At 36.1% G+C, this 22,394-nt stretch overlaps 1 protein-coding gene across 2 annotated transcripts in view; it reads left to right on the top strand.

The window, feature by feature from the left end:
• Window positions 1-22,394, top strand: part of CTNNA2 (catenin alpha 2) — a 1,189,124-nt gene that overhangs the window by 1,132,025 nt on the left and 34,705 nt on the right. For both annotated transcript variants that reach the window (XM_067704543.1, XM_067704544.1), the window contains exons 16-17: window positions 1,471-1,576; window positions 12,922-13,056. In XM_067704543.1, the coding sequence (XP_067560644.1) occupies window positions 1,471-1,576; window positions 12,922-13,056 (241 nt within the window). The remainder of the gene's footprint in view (window positions 1-1,470; window positions 1,577-12,921; window positions 13,057-22,394) is intronic.

The raw sequence follows: 22,394 nt of genomic DNA, 5'->3' as shown, positions 1-22,394 counted from the left end.
AAAAAAATAATGTGAGAGAATGGGAGCCCAATTGTCCAGATTCTTTAATTCATCCATATTATATCAAATTCACATGTAAAATCTCTGTCCATATTTAAAAAATCTATACAACAACTGAAAAAAAATCAGTGTCTTTTATGGAAGAGTTAATGTTACCACAGCAAAATGAAATAGCTTGCTTTGAATTTCCCTATGTAAGTGTTTAAGCACTGACATGAACACAATATATTTTACTTTTACCTACTAACACTGAAAATGCCAGAGACAAAATTAAGAGGGAAACAAAATGCCCCTCATTTACATTTATTTTCTAAAGTCATTTTAAGTCTTCCATTTTATAAAACGTTATTATATAACAATGGCAATTATTGCCCAGTCTCTATGCATTCTAAATAAATCACTTCTGAGTGGTTTTTCTCTATATTTTACCACATGTTTTAACTATAGGTTTATAATTTTGTAGGCCTAAAAAATGCATTGATTTTTAGATGCATATAAGGAGACCAGTAACAATGCTAAAAATATAAGGATGAATGTATTTAGTCTATTATTTTATTTACCTCTCAAGACAAGTGAAGAAAAATCATATCATATGCAATATTTTGTTCAAAGATTTATGATGCAGCATAATTTCCTTTTCCTTTCAAATAAATATTTAAAAGACAAGTAATTTTAAACAGTTCATCTAATTGAAAGCCTTATGTGAAAATACTGGGAAAATGGTTCAGCATAAATACGTCTACAGTGTTCTGTGCGTCTTCCTTTGTAAGTCAGTCCCAGAAACATATAAACCAGCAAGAGTAAGAGCTCAGCAGATTTCTGAAATTCTGAAATTTCAGAAATTTCTGAATTCATAACAGTTCCGAGTTATGGACAAGAGACAGTGGCTTGTTAAGGAGCCAAAGTGAACTTAAAAATATAATTAACATAATAATAGTGCTGAGCATGGTATGAAAGACAATGCATGTGCATTTATTTTGGCTAGCCTCTGATTTAAATTTAGAATTTATCACATGATTTGCATAAGCTTAGATGAGTTATTCACTTTAGTCTATTTTTTTCTTCTCTAAAATGGGAATGATGATGCCTACTTGTTAGGGTTGTTATGAAGACAAATGTATATACAACAGCATAGACACATGGTAAGCATTTCCATATTAAATTCCCATTGCTCTTGTGGCGATCATATTTTTTAAGGGACCACTGTTTAAAATATATAGAAATGCATGTAAAGAATAAAATGTGAGCATGCACATCCAAATAGGGAAAAAATATTCCCTAAAAATGAGTGCAAGCAAATTGAATTATTTACATGGAAATTGAAGTGAATCAAGAAAACATTCAAATTTCCTCTAACTTGGTCAGAGCCAAATCAAATACAAAAGCAGAGTCCTGGACAAACAATATGGTAGGTGTGTCTATTTCCTGTCATAAAGTGGATTTCTAATTATGTTGTGTCTGTTTTTTCAGAGGCAAAGGCCCGTTGAAAAATACATCTGATGTGATTAATGCCGCCAAGAAAATTGCCGAAGCAGGCTCTCGAATGGACAAATTAGCCCGAGCTGTGGCTGATCAGGTAATATAAGAGAGAAGAGCAAGCACATGCTGAGTGGGGTCATTAACTAGCTCTTGCGTTCTGTAATGGGTTTTATGCACTCTATAAAATGCCCCCGAAGAATGAATTGTAGAGAATCGCAACCATTTTACAAACTGGTCTCTAACTCTGTGGAGACTGAGTTGATGCCAAAGGTGGGTTCAGTTCAGGAGGGACTAGTAAATCCAATGATCAAAATTCCTTGAGAAAGAAGAGTACCCACTTTTTAAGAGACATAATCCACAAGGAATCATGGATCCTGGCTGTCCTCATTCAGAAAGTCAAATACACTGCACAGGGGGAAGAAAAAGAAAGAACTTTACTTCTTGTTATAATTGATCTCACTGTAATGATGCTCTCATAATAATTTATGCCCTAGGATAAATGGGATGAATCCACATAGTCAAGAACATCCAGATTTCAGCTTTATTTTCATCCAGACTCAAAGGGCATCAGAGATTAATGAAATTCTCAATAATATCTTTTATGCTTTTAGACTGAACTAAGATACATGTTATAATAGTTCACAATCTGAATGTTGAGTGTTTGAGCTTATTTCCACACTTTTCATCTTATTTTGCTGAATTGGAACTCTAAAATCCTGTTCTAAATAAGTCTTGTTGCAATAATGGGCCATTTCTTTTAAGGGTACTTTAGGCAATATACTTTTCCAGATAGCTGATGTTCATCTCTTTAAGAAACCAATGGCTTACAGTTTGAACTGTTTTAAAAGGAAAATGTTTTAAAATATAAATTAAGATTCTGAAATAGAAAATATTATATAAACTGCTATTTACATGGAGAAAATATTATGAGCATAAATTTGTCTTCTAGACTACAAAACAGTTATGCTCTCTGGAGACAATGAAAAATTTTGGATTGTTTCCTCCCCCTGAGATGGTCCTAGTCTCCTATATATATATATATTTTATACATTTTTATTGAAGTATAATTGCTTTACAATGGTGTGTTAGTTTCTGCTTTATAACAAAGTGAATCAGTTATACATATACATATGTTCCCATGTCTCTTCCCTCTTGCATCTCCTTCCCTCCCACCCTCCCTATCCCACCCCTCTAGGTGGTCACAAAGTACTGAGCTGATCTCCCTGTGCTATGTGGCTGCATCCCACTAGCTATCTATTTTACGTTTGGTAGTGTACATATGTCCATGCCACTCTCTCACTTTGTCACAGCTTACCTTCCCCCTCCCCATATCCTCAATCCATTCTCTAGTAGGTCTGTGTGTTTATTCCTCTCTTACCCCTAGGTTCTTCATGACATTTTTTTTCCCTTAAATTCCATATATATGTGTTAGCATACGGTATTTGTCTTTCTCTTTCTGACTTACTTCACTCTGTATGACAGACTATAAGTCCATCCACCTCATTACAAATAGCTCAATTTTGTCTGGTTTTATGGCCGAGTAATGTTCCATTGCATACATGTGCCACATCTTCTTTATCCATTCATCCGATGATGGACACTTAGGTTGTTTCCATCTCCGGGCTATTGTAAATAGAGCTGCAATGAACATTTTGGTACATGACTCTTTTTGAATTAAGGTTTTCTCAGGGTATATGCCCAGTAGTGGGATTGCTGGGTCATATGGTAGTTCTACTTGTAGTTTTTTAAGGAACCTCCATACTGTTCTCCATGATGGCTGTACCAATTCATATTCCCACCAGCAGTGCAAGAGTGTTCCCTTTTCTCCACACCTTCTTCAGCATTTATTGTTTCTAGATTTTTTGATGATGGCCATTCTGACTGGTGTGAAATGATATCTTATTGCAGTTTTGATTTGCATTTCTCTAATGATTAATGATGTTGAACATTCTTTCATGTGTTTCTTGGCAGTCTGTATATCTTCTTTGGATAAATATCTAGGTCTTCTGCCCATTTTTGGATTGGGTTGTTTGTTCTTTTTTGTTATTGAGCTGCATGAGCTGCTTATAAATTTTGGAGATTAATCTTTTCTCAGTTGTTTCATTTGCAAATATTTTCTTCCATTCTGAGGGTTGTCTTTTGGTCTTGTTTATGGTTTCCTTTGCTGTGCAAAAGCTTTGAAGTTTCATTAGGTCCCATTTGTTTATTTTTGTTTTTATTTCCATTTCTCTAGGAAGTGGGTCAAAAAGGATCTTGCTGAGATTTATGTCATAGAGTGTTCTGCCTATGTTTTCCTCTAAGAGTTTGATAGTTTCTGGCCTTACATTTAGATCTTTAACCCATTTTGAGCTTATTTTTGTGTATGTTATTAGGGAGTGATCTAATCTCATACTTTTACATGTACCTGTCCAGTTTTCCCAGCACCACTTATTGAAGAGGCTGTCCTTTCTCCACTGTACATTCCTGCCTTCTTTATCAAGACAAGGTGACCATATGTGTGTGGGTTTATCTCTGGTCTTTCTATCCTGTTTCACTGATCTATATTTCTGTTTTTGTGCCAGGACCATACTGTCTTGATTACTGTAGCTTTGTAGTATAGTCTGAAGTGAGGGAGCCTGATTCCTCCAGCTCCGTTTTACATTCTCAAGCTTGCTTTGGCTATTTGGGGTATTTTATGTTTCCATACAAACTGTGAAAATTTTTGTTCTGGTTCTGTGAATAATGCCAATGGTAGTTTGATAGGGATTGCATTTAATCTGTAGATTGCTTTGGGTAGTAGACTCATTTTCACAATGTTGATTCTTACAATCCAAGAGCATGGTATATCTCTCCATCTATTTGTATCATCTTTAATTTCTTTCATCAGTGTCTTATAATTTTCTGCATACAGGTCTTTTTTCTCCTTAGGTAGGTTTATTCCTAGATATTTTATTCTTTTTGTTGCAATGGTAAATGGGAGTGCTCTCTTGATTTCACTTTCAGATATTTCATCATTAGTGTATAGGAATGCCAGAGATTTCTGTGCATTAATTTTGTATCCTGCTACTTTACTAAATTCAATGATTAGCTCTAGTAGTTTTCTGGTAGCATCTTTAGGATTCTCTATGTATAGTATCATGTCATCTGCAAACAGTGACAGCTTTACTTCTTCTTTCCTGATTTAGATTCCTTTTATTTCCTTTTCTTCTCTGATTGCTGAGGCTAAAACTTCCAAAACCATGTTGAATAAGAGTGGTGAGAGTGGGCAACCTTGTCTTGTCCCTGATCTTAGTGGAAATGCTTTCAGTTTTTCACCATTGAGGACGATGGTGGCTGTGGGTTTGTCATATATGGCCTTTATTATGATGAGGAAAGTTCCCTCTATGCCTACTTTCTGCAGGGTTTTTATCATAAATCAGTGTTGAAGGCTTTCTCTGCACCTAATGAGATGATCATATGGTTTTTCTCCTTCAATTTGTTAATATAGTATATCACGTTGATTGATTTGCGTATATTGAAGAATCCTTGCATTCCTGGAATAAACCCCACTTGATCATGCTGTACGATTCTATTAATGTGCTGTTGGATTCTGTTTGCTAGTATTTTGTTGAGGATTTTTGCATCTATGTTCATCAGTGATATTGGCCTGTAGTTTTCTTTCTTTGTGACATCCTTGTCTGGTTTTGGTATCAGGGTGATGGTGGCCTCATAGAATGAGTTTAGGAGTATGCCTCCCTCTGCTATATTTTGGAAGAGTTTGAGAAGGATAGGTGTTAGCTCTTCTCTAAATGTTTCATAGAATTCACCTGTGAAGCCATCTGGTCATGGGTTTTTGATTGTTGGAAGATATTTAATCACAGTTTCAATATCAGTGCTTGTGATTGGTCTGTTCATATTTTCTATTTCTTCCTGATTCAGTCTTGGCAGGTTGTGCATTTCTAAGAATTTGTCCATTTCTTCCAGGTTGTCCATTTTATTGGCATAGAGTTGCTTGTAGTAATCATGATCTTTTGTATTTCTGCAGTGTCAGTTGTTACTTCTCCTTTTTCATTTCAATTCTATTGATTTGAGTCTTCTCCCTTTTTTTCTTGATGAGTCTGGCTAATGGTTTATCAATTTGGTTTATCTTCTCAAAGAACCAGCTTTTAGTTTTATTGATCTTTGCTATTGTTTCCTTCATTTCTTTTTCATTTATTTCTGATCTGATTTTTATGATTTCTTTCCTTCTGCTAACTGTGGGGTTTTTTTGTTCTTCTTTCTCTAATTGTTTTAGGTGCAAGGTTAGGTTGTTTATTCGAGATGTTTCCTGTGTCTTAAGGTAGGATTGTATTGCTATAAACTTCCCTCTTAGAACTGCTTTTGCTGCATCCCATAGGTTTTGGGTTGTTGTGTCTCCATTGTCATTTGTTTCTACATATTTTTTGATTTCCTCTTTGATTTCTTCAGTGATCACTTCGTCATTAAGTAGTGTATTGTTTAGCCTCCATGTTTTGTATTTTTTACAGATCTTTTCCTGTAATTGATATCTAGTCTCATAGCGTTGTAGTCGGAAAAAGATACTTGATACAATTTCAATTTTCTTAAATATACCAAGGGTAGACTTGTGACCCAAGATGTGATCTATCCTGGAGAATGTTCCATGAGCACTTGAGAAAAATGTGTATTCTGTTGTTTTTGGGTGGAATGTCCTATAAATATCAATTAAGTTCATCTTGTTTAAGGTTGTGTTTCCTTATTTATTTTCATTTTGGATGATCTTTCCATTGGTGAAAGTGGGGTGTTAAAGTCCCCTACTAGGAATATGTTACTGTCGATTTCCCCTTTTATGGATGTTAGTATTTGCCTTATGTATTGAGGTGCTCCTATGTTGGGTGCATAAATATTTACAATTTTTATATCTTCTTCTTGGATTGGTCCCTTGATCATTATGTAGTGTCCTTCTTTGTTCCTTCTAATAGTCTTTAATTTAAAGTCTATTTTGTCTTATATGAGAATTGCTACTCCATCTTTCTTTTGGTTTCCATTTTCATGGAATATCTTTTTCCATCCCCTTACTTTCAGTCTGTATGTGTTTCTAGGTCTGAAGTGGGTCTCTTGTAGGCAGCGTATATATGGGTCTTGTTTTTGTATCCATTCAGCCAATCTGTGTCTTTTGGTGGGAGCATTTAGTCCATTTACATTTAAGGTAATTATCGATATGTATGTACCTATTCCCATTTTATTAATTGTTTTGGGTTCGTTATGGTAGGTCTTTTCCTTCTCTCATATTTCTTGCCTAGAGAAGTTCCTTTAGCATTTGTTGTAAAGCTGGTTTGGTGGTGCTGAACTTTCTCACCTTTTGCTTGTCTGTAAAGGTTTTAATTTCTCCATCAAATCTGAATGAGATCCTTGATGTGTAGAGTAATCTTGGTTGTAGGTTTTTCTCCTTCATCAATTCAAATATGTCCTGCCAGTCCCTTCTGGCTTGCAGAGTTTCTGCTGAAAGATGAGCTGTTAACCTTATGGGGATTCCCTTGTGTGTTATTTGTTGTCTTTCCCTTGCTGCTTTTAATATATTTTCTTTGTATTTAATTTTTGACAGTTTGATTAATATGTGTCTTGGTGTGTTTCTCCTTGGATTTATCCTGTATGGGACTCTCTGTGCTTCCTGGACTTGATTAACGATTTCCTTTCCCATATTAGGGAAGTTTTCAACTATAATCTCTTCAAATATTTTCTCAGTCCCTTTCTTTTTCTCTTCTTCTTCTGGAACCCCTATAATTCGAACATTGGTGCATTTAATGTTGTCCCATAGTTCTCTGAGAGTGTCCTCAGTTCTTTTCATTCTTTTTTCTTTATTCTGCTCTGCAGTAGTTATTTCCACTATTTTATCTTCCAGGTCACTTATCTGTTCTTCTGCCTCAGTTATTCTGCTATTGATCCCATCTAGAGTTTTTAATTTCATTTATTGTGTTGTTCATCGTTGTTTGTTTCATCTTTAGTTGTTCTAGGTACTTGTTAAATGTTTCTTGCATTTTGTCTATTCTATTTTCAAGATTTTGGATCATCTTTACTATCATTATTCTGAATTCTTTTTCAGATAGACCTTCTATTTCCTCTTCATTTGTTAGGTCTGGTGGGTTTTTATCTTGCTCCTTCATCTGCTGTGTGTTTTTCTGTCTTCTCATTTTGCTTATCTTACTTTGTTTGGGGTCTCCTTTTTGCAGGCTGCAGGTTGGTAGTTCCCGTTATTTTTGGTGTCTGTTCCCAGTTGCTAAAGTTGGTTCAGTGGGTTGTGTAGCCTTCCTGGTGGAGGGGACTAGTGCCTGTGTTCTGGTGGATGAGGCTGAATCTTCTCTTTCTGGTGGGCAGGTCCATGTCTGGTGGTGTGTTTTGGGGTGTCTGTGGACTTATTATGAATTTAGGCAGCCTCTCTGCTAATGGGTGGGGTTGTGTTCCTGTCTTGCTAGTTGTTTGGCATGGAGTGTCCAGCACTGTAGCTTGATGTTCACTGAGTGAAGCTGGGTGCTGTTGTTGAGATGTAGATATCTGGGAGATTTTCACCGTTTGATATTATGTATAGCTGGGAGGTCTCTTGTGGACCAGTGTCCTGAAGTTGGCTCTGCCACCTCAGAGGCACAGCACTGACTCCTTGCTGGAGCACCAAGAGCCTTTCATCCACACGGCATAGAATAAAAGGGATAGAAAGAAAGAAAGAAAGAAAGAAAGAAAGAAAGAAAGAAAGAAAGAAGGAAGGAAGGAAGGAAGGAAGGAAGGAAAGAAGGGAGGGAGGGAGGGAGGGAGGAAGGAAGGAAGGAGGGAAGGAAGGAAGGAAAGAAAGAAAGAAAGAAAGAAAGAAAGAAAGAAAAAGAAAGAAAGAAGATAAAACAAAATAAAATAAAGTAGGATAAAAAATAAAGTTATATAAAAAAATAATTATTAAGAAAGAAATTTTTTTAAAAAAGAAAAAAAAAACCGGACAGATAGAACCCTAGGACAAATGGTGGAAGCAAAGCTGTACAGACAAAGTCTCACACAGAAGCAAACACATACACACTCACAAAAAGAGGAAAAGGGGGAAAAATAATAAATCTTGCTCTCAAAGTCCACCTCCTCAATTTGGGATGATTCGTTGTCTATTCACGTATTCCACAGATGCAGGGTACATCACGTTGATTGTGGAGCTTTAATCCGCTGCTCCTGAGCCTGCTGAGAGAGATTTCCCTTTCTCTTCTTTGTTCTCACAGCTCCCAGGGGCTCAGCTTTGGATTTGGCCCCACCTCAGCGTGTAGGTCGCTGGTGGGCGTCTGTTCTTCGCTCAGACAGGACGGGGTTAAAGGGGCAGCTCCTTCGGGGACTCTGGCTCACTCAGGCTGGGGGGAGGGGGGCATGGAGTGCGGGGCGAGCCTGCGGCGGCAGAGACCTGCCTGACATTGCACCAGCCTGAGGCGTGCTGTGCGTTCTCCCGGGGAAGTTGTCCCTGGATCCTGGGACCCTGGCAGTGGTGGGCTGCACAGCCTCTCCGGAAGGGGGGTGTGGATAGTGACCTGTGCTCACACACAGGCTTCTTGCTGGTGGCAGCAGCAGCCTTAGCATCTTATGCCCGTTTCTGTGGTCCACGCTTTTAGCTGCTGCTCGCGCCCATCTCTGGAGCTCCTTTAAGCAGTGCTCTTAATCATCTCTCCTCACGCACCAGGAAACAAAGAGGGAAGAAAAAGTCTCTTGCCTCTTCGGCAGGTGCAGACTTTTCCCCGGACTCCCTCCCGGCTAGCCGTGGTGCACTAATCCCTGCAGGCTGTGTTCACGCAGCCAACCCCAGTCCTCTCCCTGCGCTCCGACCGAAGCCCGAGCCTCAGCTCCCAGCACTGCCTGCCCGGAGGGTGAGCAGACAAGCCTCTTGGGCTGGTGAGTGCTGGTCGGCACCGATCCTCTGGGCGGGAATCTCTCTGCTTTGCCCTCCACACCCCTATTGCTGTGCTCTCCTCCGCGGCTTCGAAGCTTTCCTCCTCCGCCACCCGCAGTCTCCACCCGCGAAGTGGCTTCCTAGTGTGTGGAAACCTTTCCTCCTTCACAGCTCCCTCCCACTGGTGCAGGTCCCGTCCCCATTCTTTGTCTCTGTTTTTTCTCTTTTCTTTTGCCCTACCCAGGTACGTGGGGAGTTTCTTGCCTTTTGGGAGGCCTGTCTTCTGCCAGCATTCAGTAGGTGTTCTGTAGGAGTTGTTCCACACGTAGATGTATTTCTGGTGTATCTGTGGGGAGGAAGGTGATCTCCGCATCTTACTCTTCTGCCATCTTCCCCTCCTGGCCCTCCTGTTATTTTTGAGTTGCTTACTCTAATTGTTCTCCCTCATTCCTTAATATAACTGTTTCTCTAAATCCTTGTTGTCTTCAGCATCCTCAATTTTAGAATCCTTCAAGTCAATACTAGATTTACTCATCTTCCAAAGTCTGAAAAGAAAAACACATGATTAAACTATTAGTATTACATTTAAATTAAGCCTACAGATTGTCTCAATTTAACTTTTTTTATACATATGATGGCTAATCTGAGGGAATGTTTTTTGCTTTCTTTTGCATTTTTGAGGAATACTCAATAGTATAGTTAATTCATTTAAATATTATCATAATTTGAGAATTTCCTGAAATTTGTAGGAATTGAAATTTGTAACATTATTAAATTGCTAATTTCAGGACAATGCCAACTGCCAAGCTTCCTACAGTTTGCAGCATAGGTTGAGCTCCATATGTAACCTAGGAAGTTCATGTAGAAGAGAGGGGAGGGGGTTTGCCTGGTGGTGCATTGGTTTAGAGTCCGCCTGCTGATGCAGGGTACATGGGTTCGTGCCCCAGTCTGGGAAGATCCCACATGCTGCAGAGCGGCTGGGCCCATGAGCCATGGCCACTGAGCCTGCGTGTCTGGAGCCTGTGCTCCACAACGGGAAAGGCCACAACAGTGAGAGGCCCGCGTACCGCAAAAAAAAAAAAAAAAAAGAGGGTAGGGACTACCCTGGTGGTGCAGTGGTTAAGAATCTGCTTTCCACTGCAGCGGACATGGGTTTGATCCCTGATCAGGGAACTAGATCCCACATGCATGCCACAACTAAGAGTTCAAATGCCACAACTAAGGAGCTGCTGACCTCAACTAAGGAGCATGTGTGTGGCAACTAAGACCCAGCACAACCAAAATAAAGATAAATAAATAAATAATAATATTAATTTTAAAAAATAAAAGAGAGGAGAGACAACGAACTTACTTGAAAATATTCATGCGTACATGCAAACATACAGAAATGCACCAGCCAGGAAAGAATGCTGCATTTTTTCTGCAAATGTTCAGGGAATTGTTTGCAAAATGTTGGAATGAGTGGAATGACCAGAGATTGGTGGGTGGTTCTGAAACCAGGTTGTGTTTGGACAGACTCCTTCTTAGGAGTCAGAGTGGATGGAGTTTGGATGGCCTTTCCATTATACTCTGAATCTCACAGCTGAAACTATTTCTCAGTATGTTTAGGCTCCCTGAGGTCAATATTTTTTATTGTGATTCTTATTTTTGATTTTGTAATTTTGGATACTTATTTCCAACAATCATGCAACATGAAGCATAGCCCCAAACAGTTTTGGTATCTGGAAAACACACCACACATGTACACACACAAATATCCCAGGATTCAAGATGTATTTTGAGAGTGTGACAAAATATTAAAATGCTATTTAATTATGATGTAACAACAACAACAAAAAAGAGATGAAGTTAAACGTAACACTCTCTTTGTGGTATTCTTCTTATCATCAATTGTGGAGCAACTTGCAATTTTTGCTAATCCTTCATCTGAATGAGGCATTTCTTTCTCAAATTTTGCACCCATTTCTACTATTTCCATGGTATAAGAGTTATTTTTCTTGGCCCATCATGCCTTTATGTGTGTTTTAAATACTTTAGTTTAAATAATAGAATAGAATGAGCATTTTCAAAATGTCTATTGCTTGCCTTTATCTTGCCGGAAAATATTTTTATGAAGATTTGAGATATGCACACAATATAAACTTTTTACGGACTGTTGCATTTTTAATTACTGTTCCATTGAGATAGAACTTCCATTTTAATTTACTACAAGGTATTTGTATCAAAAGCCTTGTCAGCCCTCTAGGGAGATATCATTTTAAAGTTATTTCTTTTCAGTATATGAGTCTCTGGAGTAGGATAAATATTACAGTATTAAGTACTTGTAGGAAGCTAAAAACAGTCTCTGTGGGATTCTTTCTTGATAAATGCAGTTAGTGAAAAAAATACCACAATGGTAAGTGTTATGCATACAAAAGACCCCTTTGTCATTTATTAGATAAATTGCTATGTCAAATGACTGGCTTCACAGTATTAATGAAAGAATTCCCTTTCTTGAACTTGAAGGAAACTTAGTTGGAGTCTTTGTCTCATACTCTTATTCTAAATAACATACTTTGGTTTGGGCTGTAGGTACTCATTTCTTACAATGTTTCATCAAGGATCTGGTGATTATATGTCCTTTGCAAGTGCCAGATTGAGTCGGAACAATAGACTGTCCTGGAGAATTTTGAGCTGAACTTTGGATAGCGATAGAAATATATTTCAATTACTGGATAGCCATTGGCATTGAAGCTTCAGAAATTCTCTAGGGAATCATGTAAATGTCTGTGGAAGTGTTCAGCTCTGCTCAGTGTGTATTTGATGGATATCTACCCACTTAAGTTACAAAGAGAATTAAAAATCTATGGTCACCAGAATTTTTTTGAGAATTCAAAATCTTTGGTGCATCCTTTGAAGGGTCTTATTGTTACACTTATGAGCTTATTTCAATTGGCTTCAAATTCATTTCACTCAAATCTTTTTCTTTTACAGTGGTCTTGATCCTTCTCAGAGTCTCTTGTTTAAAGGAAGTTTATCATGTTGCTAAAATTTGGATAAATATGGAATTCCAAGAAGTATAATAGAGTTCCTTTAGTGAATGATACATGTCTTAGAAAGCCAAAAGAAACAAGTACATTTTCCCCCAACTAACTGAATTAAAACTCTATCTTGTACTATGGCAGAGAGACTGCCACACAGGATGATTTCCTTCTAGCATCTGTTGCTTTGTTCTCTGTGTTAAAATAACTTTGCATGTAGTGAACGTTGAATGGGCCACTCGGGAAAAACCTATAGATATTGTTTTCTTAGCAGTTTAGAAGATAATTGGTAAAATACTCATAAATGTATCCAGAAGTCCCAGTAAGACTTTCCGGGAGATCATCAATATTTTTTGTATAGAATTTATCAAAGTAGAGCTAACCATTCTAACCTATTGCCTGTGGCCTTCCTAAAATGCACTATAAAGAAGTTAAGTTGAATGGTTGTAATTAAGGTATATGACAGTGAAACCTTTTCTTCTCACAGCTTTTATATAGCAAGTATTAGAAACTGAAGAGTACTTACTAATTGAGATGACCTTTTTTTTTAATGTTTTATAGTGTCCTGATTCAGCATGTAAGCAGGATTTATTAGCCTACCTTCAACGAATTGCCTTGTATTGCCATCAACTTAATATCTGCAGCAAGGTGAAAGCAGAAGTACAGAATCTGGGAGGAGAGCTCATTGTGTCAGGGGTAAGCTGGGACCTGGGCTTCACAATTCAAGTTCCCACTGTTGTACTTCCAAGGCAAGCATTCTTGGCAACAGTACTGCTAAAACCCCCAAACTACAGTGATTCATAGGGAGGTTTTTTTAAAATAATAAATGTTATCACCATTATTCCAGACCTTACAATAACTCACAAAGAACAGTTTGATTTTCCAATTACCCCATGTTTATACTAGCCTTGTAAAATCTCCATTCTTCACAAGAAAACTAATTTCATAGTCTGGAAACTCATTGCCAAGCTGTGACTATTATAATTATTTGGGGCTTTTGTATATTTACTCATTGTAAGTCTACTTCCCTCTGTTAGTCCTAGCAATTTTCATTCTCTGTTCAGGAGCAAGCCTCTCTATGTGTGGATTGTGTTCACATGTTAGAGATGATGAAAACAATAGGAATTCATTCATCAGGTTCCAATGCATACTAGGTTATCAGTAACCCTTAAAAGCCAGAAAATGTTTGAATTTAACACAGGTTGATGTGCTGTTGCCAAAAACTAACATGGTTGTCAAACACTAACAATTATATATCCTTTGTTCAATCACTTCAGCGTTTCCCTTCTCATGAAAATATAAGTATCTGGTCCATTTTAATCAAATGCAAAGAAACAAGAAGTTCAATGATAGAAGAATCATGATTTCTTGGCAAGATTTCCAATGTATGTGTTGAGGTTCTTCACCTTGGCTTCTTTTCCTCCCTCAGTCCCTTTCTTTCAACACAAGGTGCCATCTATTATAAACTATTTGCAAATTCCAAAGTGTGGCTCTGCTACCTTTAGTTCTTTTCCCAGTCAACCATGATGCTGCCATTTTAAGTGTGGCATTACCAGGAACAGAGCATTATCAATATGGTGAATGCCTTGTGAAAATCAGATTGGTCATGAAGCTCAGTTCTTCCTCAAGCCATTTTCAGAAATTCAGCAGGTTGACCATTTGATAAAAAAAATATGTGGAAAAATCATTCTTGAACCCAAAGATTTCAGTTCCTATATTGTTTGGCTTGCAGAAAACATAGCTGGGAAAAGAGCTGATCTGGTTTGCATGGAGATGCCATTTGGAAAGCCTGTTCCATGCAGTCTCACCTAGAGCCCAGTAAATTGCTGTTTTGTGCCTCTTCCCAAAGCATAGTCACCTCTTTGCATTTCCAAAATGATCCTGCTTCAACATTCTTCAACAACCAAGAGCAATCTGTCTTGCAGTGTGTCCTTTCTGCCAAGTTGGTAATAACCAAGATTCTCTCTGCCAAGAAGTGATCAAAACATTGCATCTCCCTTGCTTCCTTTCTTATCTTCAGCCTCAATGGTATAGTTTCCCATACCATTCAGCTTTCATGTCCATCTGTATATAGCACCTGTGGAACCGAGTGCTTTTTGTTTAGCTTGCCTTGTGTGCTTTCATTTGTTACTTTCCAAATCTTATTATTTATATGGATGCACAGAGCATCTTTGTGGATCTCAGACTCCACAATCTCATCTAAGCGAGTTTTACTGGCAGAGTTACTCTCCATCATCCTCTCAGTACCCATTGTTCATCACTGCCTCCAGAGCTTCATTTCCATTGTGTTTTCCTCATTTAGATGTAGTCCAAACCATCACTGGCTTTTATCACTTGCATTGTTGGCGTTTGCAGAGGTGTTTGAGATTGAGAACACCATCAAGAAGCCTGTTTCCTTCTTTGAGTCTTATTGGCAATGTTCATAAATCCTTGCATGGGAGAAGGCTTCTTTTAGAGGAATGTTATACAACTTTATAATAATTCTGAGTGAAACGCATTATAAAGGTTTGCTTATGTTGCTCAGTTATGGGTCTGCTCTTGGTCTCTTCATGATTTTTTTTCCAAGCTTGATTGTTATTTGGTGCCATACCTGCCTGTGTAGTCTGCTGTCTTTGCCACTTCTGCCTCCATCTTATTCTTCATCCTCCTTCACTGATGGCCAATGGAGAAAAAAATCAATATGTTTATTTTGCAAAATAGCCACAAATGACTGCCTTCAAAGTTCTGAAAGAGTCAAGAATGTGAGACCCCATACACACAAACTTTTCAATGATTTTGCCAAGAAAGTGCACCCATGCTTTGAGCCCCATTTATTTTGTTGTCTGGCATGACAAAGTTGCTATATTTTTTAAGGAGAAGCTCCTGTAGTATAAAATGCAATAAAAAAAAGAGAAATACTTGAATCTTCCTCCCTTTTTCCCTGTGTCGTTATATACATGGGATTCAAAGCTGTGGCTTCTTCCCTGAAATACGCAAAAGCCTCCAGGAAGGTATATTTGTAAGAAGTCAAAGCTTCTACTAAAACAGCAGAGATTTGGGTAGATTGTTTCCATTTTGCTAAGGAAAATGATTTGGATTTCAAAACTGAGCACCATGTTTTTATAGTCTCATGCTGGCATGATGAACTTATGTTAAACAAAATGCACATATACCATGTCAGCATGTATATGTTTTATGTGAGTCTGTGTGTTCAAACTGAGAAAGGCTTCTTCTGTTATATTTGCATTTGGCTTGAGAGGTAGCTCAGGAAATTTCAACAGGTCAGGGGGACAGTGGATGCCAAAGCTCTTCACGAGTCATGGGAACTAGAGAAATAAAGCAAATTAAAAAAATATGCCTACATATGCTCATTCACACAACTGCTGTCTAAGAAGCACCATTAGTTTTCTGGCTGGCAATCAATTTTCTAAAGTCATTGGCTTAAACTTTTCTCAACAGCAGAAAGGTGCCATTCTTATTAAATCTCAAAGTATAAGATGCATATTTGTGAGCCAATTCAGCTCAACCTGGTTGCTAAGCAGGTAATGGGAAAGGGGATTTTTAAAAAAACCAAAAAACAAAACAACAAAAAAAAACTAAGAGAGTAATAAAAATGTTAGAGAGAATGTGGAAGAAACTAAAGCCCAGACAATTAAACAGCCTGATAGTTTATATACTGGCTTTATTTGCTTTTTAGTTTAGTGTTTGGTAGTTTAATCTCTTAAGCCGGTTTACATGCTTTTTGGAAAAAGGACCATTAAAGGAAGAAAAGAAGAAAAAGAGGAAAGGATGGAAGATAGGAAGGAAAAAGCATGAAAGAAGGAAAAAGATAAAACAAAGGAAAGAGAAACTTAACCATAGCATATTATAAATTAGTTTAGTGCAAGTAATATCCATTAAAGGTGACAGCGTTATATTCATCATGAGAGAAAGTTGAGCCACAATTTTTTCAGTATGGAGATATATATTGAATACAAATAAGTTCCAATGTCATGCTATGGAAATTACCTGTATATTTGATTATTGTGTTTTAATTAGTTTTTATTCACTAGGTTTCAGAGGAGTTGATAGGTTCTTTTAAATTTAAAAATGGAGATATACACATGGAACTGGAGAAATGAAAACCATTTTATAACCTTTGATTATCTTTAGCTACCCAAAGATTTATACTTTGCACATTATTCTGAATGAGATTGGAAACACAAAAACAGGGTTTTAGAACATAGAATGCTGAATATCAAGCATTCTGATAAAATGGAAATATTCCACGTACATTATTTTTTTAAGGTTCAAATAAAACAGGAGCCCCATTATAACAACGAAGCCAGAGCACAGGAGCAATAACCCTGCTCTGGACAGGGATTTGATGTTCAGGTCAGAGATGGAGGGATGCTGATATAACTTATAGCTGACTCCCCATGAAAGTGTTACAAGTTAATAGATTTTATTGCATATAAATGCCTTTTTTCACGCAAACAAAATATAGGAACAGAGTTTAGAGGTGAGGAATGTTAGTTCCCTTCGTTCTCAGGCTGATTGAATGGAACCCTGACCTATCCCTGAGGGACTGAGTAATTTGCCCTAATGTGCACTTTTGTTCTTTGTCTTTTAATCTCTCCTTTCCAAATTTGAATTCCTCTCAATTGGGTTATGGAGAGGTTTGACAAGGTGAACAAGTATAATTTGCAACACCAGTAGGATTTGAATTGGTAAAGAGAAAATTGTAGAATAAGGGTCAATTATAGTCACTCTTATAGCCTATGTTTCATATCATTAAAAAAATGGACTAAATTAAAATTAACATGAATATTCATGATGATAAATGAAAAATATTCATAAAAATGCTGGAAACTGAGAACAGTCAAATCAATCCTACCTGACACTGGCATATGATCGAAGATACATATATGCTATATGTATATGCATACATGTATGCACACAACAAATACATGTGATTTGACACTTAAATTTCTTGTTCCCTAAATAAGCAGTAATCAATAACTGAACAAATGGTTGACAAATGTGACATATCTGATTCAATACAATACAGTTTGGGGGCAAATATGGTGTTTATTTGTACCAAGCTATATATACATATATATATATGTATATATATGTATATATATATGTATATATATGTATGTATATATATACATATATATACATATATATATTTGTACTATATATATGTACTATATATATATACATATATATATATATTTGTACAATGCCATATATATAAATATATATAGATATAGATAATTGTGTTTTGTTGAGATGAGAATTACATTTTACTTGAAAATTTCTGTGTTCACTCTGTAAAAAAAAGTGTCAGTATTTTGTAATGGAATTAAACGTTCACTGAAACAAGCGTTGTACTTAGTTGTGTAGACTTGTACTTTAAACAACCCTTTCTGGGGAAAGAGTCATTTTTGTTATATCTTCTGATTCTGTCTATTGTCAATTCTCGATTATCTCCACTGATCAAAGTATAGTAGTAATGGGAAAAAATCTAAATTGCTAGTTTTCAGTTTGGGTTTGGAATCCACTTATGTGCTTCATTTAAACAAAAGGGTATGTGTTCAGATAACTCACAGCTCTTCCAAAGAATTTTATCCAGACCTTCCAGAGGGTAAGCCATTAAGTATTTGGGCTTAAAGGACTTTTTCTCATCTGGGGAGAGTAGGAGAATCCAGATCCAGGGAAGTAAAATTAAAACAAACTTCAGATTATAAATCTGAATGGAGAGGTAGTGGAGATACTCTGTACCGATAAGAAAATTAAACAGGTATTTATCATTTTCAGAATGGCAGTAGTTCTTTGCACTTAATCTGCTAGTATGATGGGTTGTTGCATAATTCAATCTTTCTCCCAACAACCTGCCCGCTAATCTGTTATGATGGTAAACTATAGCCACTTAAATTCTGATTCCCGCGTTAAGTCTTCCTCCGGTACATCCGTGTCAATGTACATTGTCATTGATTTTTGCACAACACAAATTATGCAAACCTTCAGAGAAAAATAACACTTCAGTGTTTTTGCAGTGCAAATTCATTCTCCCAGTGTTATAAAAGTGACATTTAACAAACTCAAGGTATTATTTTTGGAAGAAATTGGAAATAAAATTTTTTATAAGAAAAGGAAAAAATCTCCTTGGGTGTCAGGCATCATAGGAAGCTTTATGTCTGTAGCACCACAGTGCAAGCTGTCTCCCTGAATTCAAATAATCTTGCACAAATGAGGAAGGTATACTGCTCTGCTATAAGAAGTAACTCTTCAGTTACATACTTAAAGATACTGATTCTAAACTTATCAAGATGGTCAATTCTGTTCACTGAAAAAAAAATCAGTTATCCACTGATGAAATTAAACCAGTTGATTATCTTACTGAATTGTTTTCTGCATAGAAAAAGACTTTATAGTCTAATGCTCTCATCCTAAAATAAGAAAACAGACTCTATTGTGGCAAAACTGGTATGTGAGCCAAGCAAGTAACTCTATTGACCTTGACTGGAGACATGGATTAAACTAACTTGGATCTACTCAGTGGATTGATTTGATTGAATCACCTGAACTTGTGAGCTGAGCAGTTTCTATTTTAGTTTGAGGGCATCATTGCTTGTAAGTGTAGAAGGGGTTAGTGGCTTTAGGAGGAGTGTCTCTGCGTCAGAAATGTCAATGCCATTACCTGTCATTGAATCAATGAACTTTCCTTCCTTTGGGTTTTAGAATTTTTTCAAGTTTCAAAAGCCTCGAATTAAAAGAAGGAAGGCAAATACTTTATTGGTTAGTAATTAATGCCTTAGATTTTAGTTAATATTCTGAGGATTATTTGGCATCAAATGAATAGTAATATTTTGTGAAAACTTGGAAATTAGACACATGGGAGGTACCTAGATGAGGGGCAATGATTGCATATATCTTTTGATATCTATGAAACACAGGCAAACCTATTTAAGATATACTGGTTTGTACCATTTTCCCATGAGACAAGTTCTAATTTTGAGATATTGTCAATGTGTGATAATTGTCTGAGTTCATTCTAAGATGTTCTTTATTAATCTATAGTTTTAATAATGAATGTCTGTAGTAGTGTCTTAAGAACTACATCCCACCCCCCATTTTTAAGTAGTTTTGGATATGTGAGAACAACCCAGATCTAACTGTTCCCTTCAGTTGAACCAAATAATTATGAGAAACCAAAGCGTTGAGTGAATACCTTTATTTAGATACAGTATCTGTAACTCATTTCCTCTTTTTTGGTTTTCCTGTATACACTTCAATTCATCAGCTCTAGTCAAGAAATACATTATTTTGAATGGGTTACCTAAATCTATTGTTTTTTTTTTTTTGCTGTTGTTCCTACTCGGACATGCCTCAAGAGAAGATAAAGTATGAATAAGTTGATATAAAATATATAAATAAGTAAAAAAGAGAATATGAATGTTAAAACCATATACAAACATTATCTGGGAATTTCATTATTGATTTTGCACAAACTTCCATGACCTCAGATGACTCAAAATAAAGGAAATAAAAAGACCCCCATAGCAAAACTGAGACAGGAGTAATGTTTTTCTAGGAAAAGACCAGTGTTTCCATTATCCGTTCCTAATTTCTAACGACAAAATAACAATCAGAGTTCAAAGAAATGTATTTATTGCTCGTTCTCATAAGGATATTTTAATTCATTGAATTCAATGTTTCCATTGCATTTAAACAATGTAAAAGGCATGGTGCTAAATATTGGTTGGATGACAGAATTCAAAGTTCTTTATCTCTAATAGCAAATACTTTTTGTGAAAAGGATAAATTTTTCCATCCATTGTGCTTTTGTTAGATTGTGGAGTCTATTGTTTTCATTTTTTCCCCATTTAGTTTCTCATCTTACTGTTTAGCATTCTCAGCTGGAGTAGCAGGGTGTCTGTTGAACTACCTCTGTATTCACTGGTTTTCTTTGTTTACTCTATTCTAGAAATAAAACTGTGTTTAACTTACTATTGTCTACATTCTGTCCCTACCGATTATGTCAAATGCTTTCTGCAGCTTAATTTAAATGATTTATAAAATATGTCTTTGATCACAACCCTTAGAAGAGAAATATGTTCCGTGTTATGGCCCATGTATCTTACAAATAGGAAAGACTTCTGGATAAACAATGTGAAGGATTTTTAGCTCAGATTTCTTTTACTGCTTCACAATACATTGTCTTACTCTATCTTGAATAGTCATTTTCCTTCTGGGCAATAAATATATTTTAAATATTTCATCCTAATCCTATTTTCTTGAAGGCAAACTTAATTTAGACTTTAATCTTTTCTTTCATCATCAATACTGTATCTTATTTTATTGCTTTTCTCTGAATACCTTCATCTGTACAGATGTCTTGCTGATAATGAACTTGACTGGAAGTCTGGCTAGATGTTCTGTCAAATCTCTAAAATCTGTCTCTTGATCTCTTTTATATGTTTTCCTTTGCAAATCTATTTTGCAACTGAAAGAGAGTATCCTGGAGAAGTTCCAGGATATCAGAGAAGTTCCAGGATATCAGATGCTGAGAAGTCAGCAATATCTTCTAAGGACCATGTACTCTTTTAAGCCCAAGGTTCTATATGTGAGACACTATCTTAAGACAAACTCAAACATGATCTCTTTATCTGGGAACTCCCAATTCAAATCTGTTGCTATCAAAATTAATCGTATTCTCTTACTGTAATATTTCTCTTTAATAATAACATTTTGGTCACACTGCATTCCAACTGCCTGATCATGTCTCCCATGATAAATTACTTGGTAAATACATCTGCGGATTATTCTTTTGGAGTGTACAAATTATTCCACCTGACTTCTCAATCCTTTGCACTAAGAAGTTTAATTAAAACTTTTTTGTTTCAACAAACAAAAAGTTGAAACCAACCCTACATCTCTCTGGTCCAAACAAAATTATAACCAAGACTTCAATAATAAGGTCTCTTGACTGAAATCTTGCAATCACTTCATGTCTTGCCTTGAAGGGCTAACTCATCCATTTATGTGATGTCATAGGATGTATGCATCAAATCCATAATTGTAATAAGACTTAGTTTTCATAAAAAATGTCAAGAGGCTAGATCCTAAGAAGAGTTGGAAATTATTTGATCCAGGCATTGCATTCTGTGTCAAAGAAAATTTTGTTATTTTAACTAATATCATAACTAAAGACATTATTGTAATCAATCATACTAAATTCACCTAAAAAGTCAGCACAGTTCACCACTCTGCATCCATTTGATGCAGCCTAGTTTTGCATTGGGTTCCTGAAGACATGCTCCATTTCCAGATAAACAATAGATAATTAATTAAAAATACCAATAGATTATAATCTAAGTCCAGCTTGTTTTATTTCAATATTTAAAAAGTGTTTAACTCCATTTTATTCTAATATCTTAATGCTGGCAAAAGTGCACCTCCTTTGTTTGGTAGTAACATTTTTAAAGTGCTTATTGGAAGAATGGACAGCTGCATCATTAATCTTAAATAGTGACTTTTGTATTTTGTATGAAAGGTGAGATGACACAGATAAGTTTCTAATACATAATAATCATTTTTGAAACTGATTGATAAAAGAATTGGTAAAATAATAACACTTTCCCTACGGTGAAAAATCAGGAGATGGCTAATTTCTAAAGCCAAGCAGGATTGTTATAAAACATAAAAAAGCAAGGATAAGCCAACTAGTCAATGATCTAATATGTAAAAATTGGAAGAAAATAGCTTTATAGGACCATTGATTGTGAAATATCACTCAATAAAAGCTGTTAAATATAGAATTTGAATTTAGACTTATTGAACATAAAAAGAGAATAATTCAGCAAGGAAAACATATGCACAGTATTATTGCTTCTTCTAGTAAGTACTAAAAAACCCAAATATAGGAAAATTTTCAATTTCATTCTTGCTTCTCATATGCCAATATTTTTCTTTTTTATTGTCTTTAATTCTCTAAAGACATTCTTTAAATGCCTTTAACATTTATTTTGAAGTAAAAGATGGGAGTAATGTTGCCAGATTCATAA

Source organism: Pseudorca crassidens, chromosome 14, assembly GCF_039906515.1.
Source record: "Pseudorca crassidens isolate mPseCra1 chromosome 14, mPseCra1.hap1, whole genome shotgun sequence".
NCBI lineage: Eukaryota > Metazoa > Chordata > Mammalia > Artiodactyla > Delphinidae > Pseudorca > Pseudorca crassidens.
Note: the sequence above shows the minus strand (reverse complement) of the source record. Positions and strands in the feature narration are given on the sequence as shown.